This window comes from Ruditapes philippinarum, unplaced genomic scaffold, assembly GCF_026571515.1.
Source record: "Ruditapes philippinarum isolate M1 unplaced genomic scaffold, ASM2657151v2 ctg499_1_1_1_1, whole genome shotgun sequence".
NCBI lineage: Eukaryota > Metazoa > Mollusca > Bivalvia > Venerida > Veneridae > Ruditapes > Ruditapes philippinarum.
In genome coordinates, this window is record NW_026861806.1 from 222160 (window position 1) to 225482 (window position 3323).

The window sequence follows — 3323 nt, forward strand, 5'->3', positions numbered from 1 at the left end:
TCATTATCTTGAAAGTATCTATCACAAAGTCTTCATATTTCACACAGTGATTGATTATAATTAGAGGATGACCCCTATAATTTAGGGTCACTAGTTAAAGGTCAAGGTCATAGGGGCAATAATATCAAGATTGTTTTCGCTTATTATCTTGAACACTTTTTATCACAATGTCTTCATATTTCACAGATTGGTTGGTCATAACTATTAGATGACCCCTATTGATTTTGGGTCACAGGTGCCTTAAAAGTCAAAATAGATTCTGCTCATAATCTAGAAATTTACTTATGACAAAGTTTTCATTCTTTTTCTTTTTTTCATAACTGAACACTTCCATGTACCCATTTATGGCAAGTTTTTACAACAAAATTATCAATTATGTGAGTCAAGGGCTGGAAAGGGGGCATATGTGTCGTTCGACAAGTTATGTCCTGGACATAACTCTGAAACTTGAAAAGATATCAGCAAGAAACTACTACTCTGTGTCCGAAACATACTCTGGAGCACGTGCCGATTTTTCTGGAATGGATAGAACGAGTCTCATTAAAAGTGCCATGATAACCACCACATCAATCAAACCGAACCTGCATCCAAAATTTCATTGAACGCCGCCTTTCATTGTTGATCTTGTTTATCATATTGGTATGTTCACATAGGGTTTATCAAACTGTCGTTACGGAGTGCTTTGGTATTTAAACTTATTATGTTATTATTTTTTGTTAAAGCTGATAAAATTGACATTTTGATCCTTTTTAATCATATAATTAACACACAATAATATTGATCCTGCAACAAGAAACAGCGGCAAGGAGCGCAGGGGACCCAAAACAAAAACCGGACAGGATGCAATGCAGAGCACGAACAAACCTAGAAGCCAATAGTAATTTAATTATCGTTCATTGATATATGATAGTTTTTTACTTAGAAAACATGCAATTTTCAAGATTATTTGACTAAACTCAGACTTATATAATTTTAAGTTTTAAACGTTAACCGTAAGTTATTGCAACAACAATGATGTTTTAAATACATATGAACTTTATAATTAAAGTATTTTGTTTTCAAAAGCATTTTATTGCTTATTTCCAACATTTGTATCATTTTATTATTGAATTAGCTTCCTAAAAATGATTTGCTTGTATTCAAACAATTTGAGTAAATAAGTGAATTCCTTTATTCTATTAACATTGATTAAGTATTGTCCATGCTATTTAAAAGCATAATGAAACGTACCTGAAATGAATTTAACACATTTTGAATGATTTCTTACTCAAAGATAAGGTTTTGTTAAACCGTAGCAAAACATTGATATTGATTACATGACTATAGTGCATGGATATATAAGAATGTTTGTATAAGCTAGTCGCTTTACTTGAGAAAACAAGGAATACTTGCAAGTGGCGTGTCTAGCTAAAACTACGTGAGTTTCATATATTCCATCCCTTAGTGGAAGTTCGAAATATTGAAACAGATAAGTTTTTATAAATAAATATAGGCAGACAAAGAAATTAAAACATTTACTCAAACCGTTCAATCAGTTAATAGGACAATTAGGATAAGTAATGAAAGTACTTGTCACAGGAGGTGCTGGATACATTGGCTCAGTTTTAGTGCCAATGCTTTTACACGAAGGACACGAGGTTACAGTATATGACAAACTGAACTGGGGAATACACTCATTAATGCATGTTGTTCACATGTCTAATCTAAGAATTATTCAGGGTGACGTGACAAATCGAGATCATATTGCTGAAGTTGTTTTAGGTAAAGACGCCATTATCCATCTCGCTGCAGTAGTTGGCTATCCTGCGTGTGATTCAGACCCAGATGCTGCTTTGTCAACAAACATTTTGGGAACACAAAACGTAGTTGATAACATGTCGAAAACACAAATTATGATATTTGCAAGTACAGGATCTTGCTATGGGTATGTAGAAGGTGTCTGTACTGAGAAAACAACACTACAACCTCTTTCGCTGTATGGAAAAAGTAAAGTTCGTGGAGAAGAAATAGTTCGGTCTGTTGGTGGAATATGTCTAAGATTCGCAACGTTATTTGGACTGTCCCCTAGGATGAGACTTGGTCTTTTAATAAACAATTTAACATTTACAGCTGTAAAGGAAAATCATATTCAATTGTTTGAAGGTCATTTCAGAAGGACATTCCTGCATGTTCGAGATGCTGCACGTGCAATTATATTTGCTTTGGATAATGCAATAGTAATGTCGGGTCAAGCATTTAATATTGGAGATGACCAATTAAACATGACAAAGTTACAAGTTGTACACATTATACAGGAGGTATTACCTGACTGCACTATTAGCACAATAAGTGATAAAACCGATAATGACAAAAGGGATTATGAGGTGTCGTATGAGAAAATACATAAATTAGGTTTCCATCATAAAATTGAAGTAAAGGAAGGAATTCAAGAAATGCTTAAAGTATTTCCTTTTCTATCATTAAAAGACAGCATCAAATATTCGAATATATAACGCTGCACATTAATGAAAATATAATAGGACAAAAACGACATTTAAATATAAGAACCTTTTTGTTAAATATATATATAATTTATCCTAAGACTTTTCAAAGACAATTTTGTTGATTTTCTATTGATGTTTGGATGATACAAAGGCGCAGTTTCACATGAAATTAGGAAATGTACTAGATTTCGGCACAAAATAGTCGCTGACTTTTAAGCTTATAAAGCTCAATTTGGTCCTCTGGACACCAAAACTAGAACGGGAGCCGATATAAAACCCAGTTTATTAAACAAATATACCTATTTCTTTTTTTTTTATGAAAATGATAAAATGAAACTTTAAATAAAACGGAAAGAGCAGTGAAAACAAATTTTGTCATAGAAACCTTCAGAAGACAAACTTTAACGTTTTGAAATCTTCCTTAATGCGCATGTTGTATTTCTGAAAAGAAACATAAATAATTGTAAGAATATTACAATGAAAGATCTATAAAACCTTTCATATTTGTTGTTCTGTTTTGTTTTGAATTTAGTTCATGCTTGCATGTTTCAAAGTATTATATCATCTACATGTATACCGGCTACACTAGCAGCTTTTGCAAGCAACATGTAAGTGCTACTTCAAAATCCAGGGTCACATGTTACTGTGTCGTCATGAAGCTTTAAATGGTAAAAGCCGTGTAAATCATGTTACAAAGAAATATAAGAAATTTATTTATAATACCGCATACTTTATAGATGTAATTTGAATATGGACTACTTTTATCCAGGAGCGAGCAAAACTACTGACGTTTTCTACCAGAGATTCGAACCTTGAACTACAACCATGTATGGCCAGCAT

General features: G+C 32.7%; 1 protein-coding gene across 1 annotated transcript; it reads left to right on the plus strand.

Moving 5' to 3' along the window:
* The first annotated feature begins 1387 nt into the window (after nucleotides 1-1387).
* LOC132716882 (GDP-D-glycero-alpha-D-manno-heptose dehydrogenase-like) lies at nucleotides 1388-2966 on the plus strand. The gene has a single exon (XM_060700216.1). The coding sequence runs from the start codon at nucleotides 1560-1562 to the stop codon at nucleotides 2490-2492; it is 933 nt and encodes a 310-aa protein (XP_060556199.1). The 5' UTR covers nucleotides 1388-1559; the 3' UTR covers nucleotides 2493-2966.
* The last annotated feature ends 357 nt before the right edge of the window (nucleotides 2967-3323 follow it).

Bases quoted from the DNA above. Each gene is read 5' to 3' on its own strand.
- LOC132716882 (XM_060700216.1), top strand. From the start codon at position 1,560: ATGAAAGTACTTGTCACAGGAGGTGCTGGATACATTGGCTCAGTTTTA.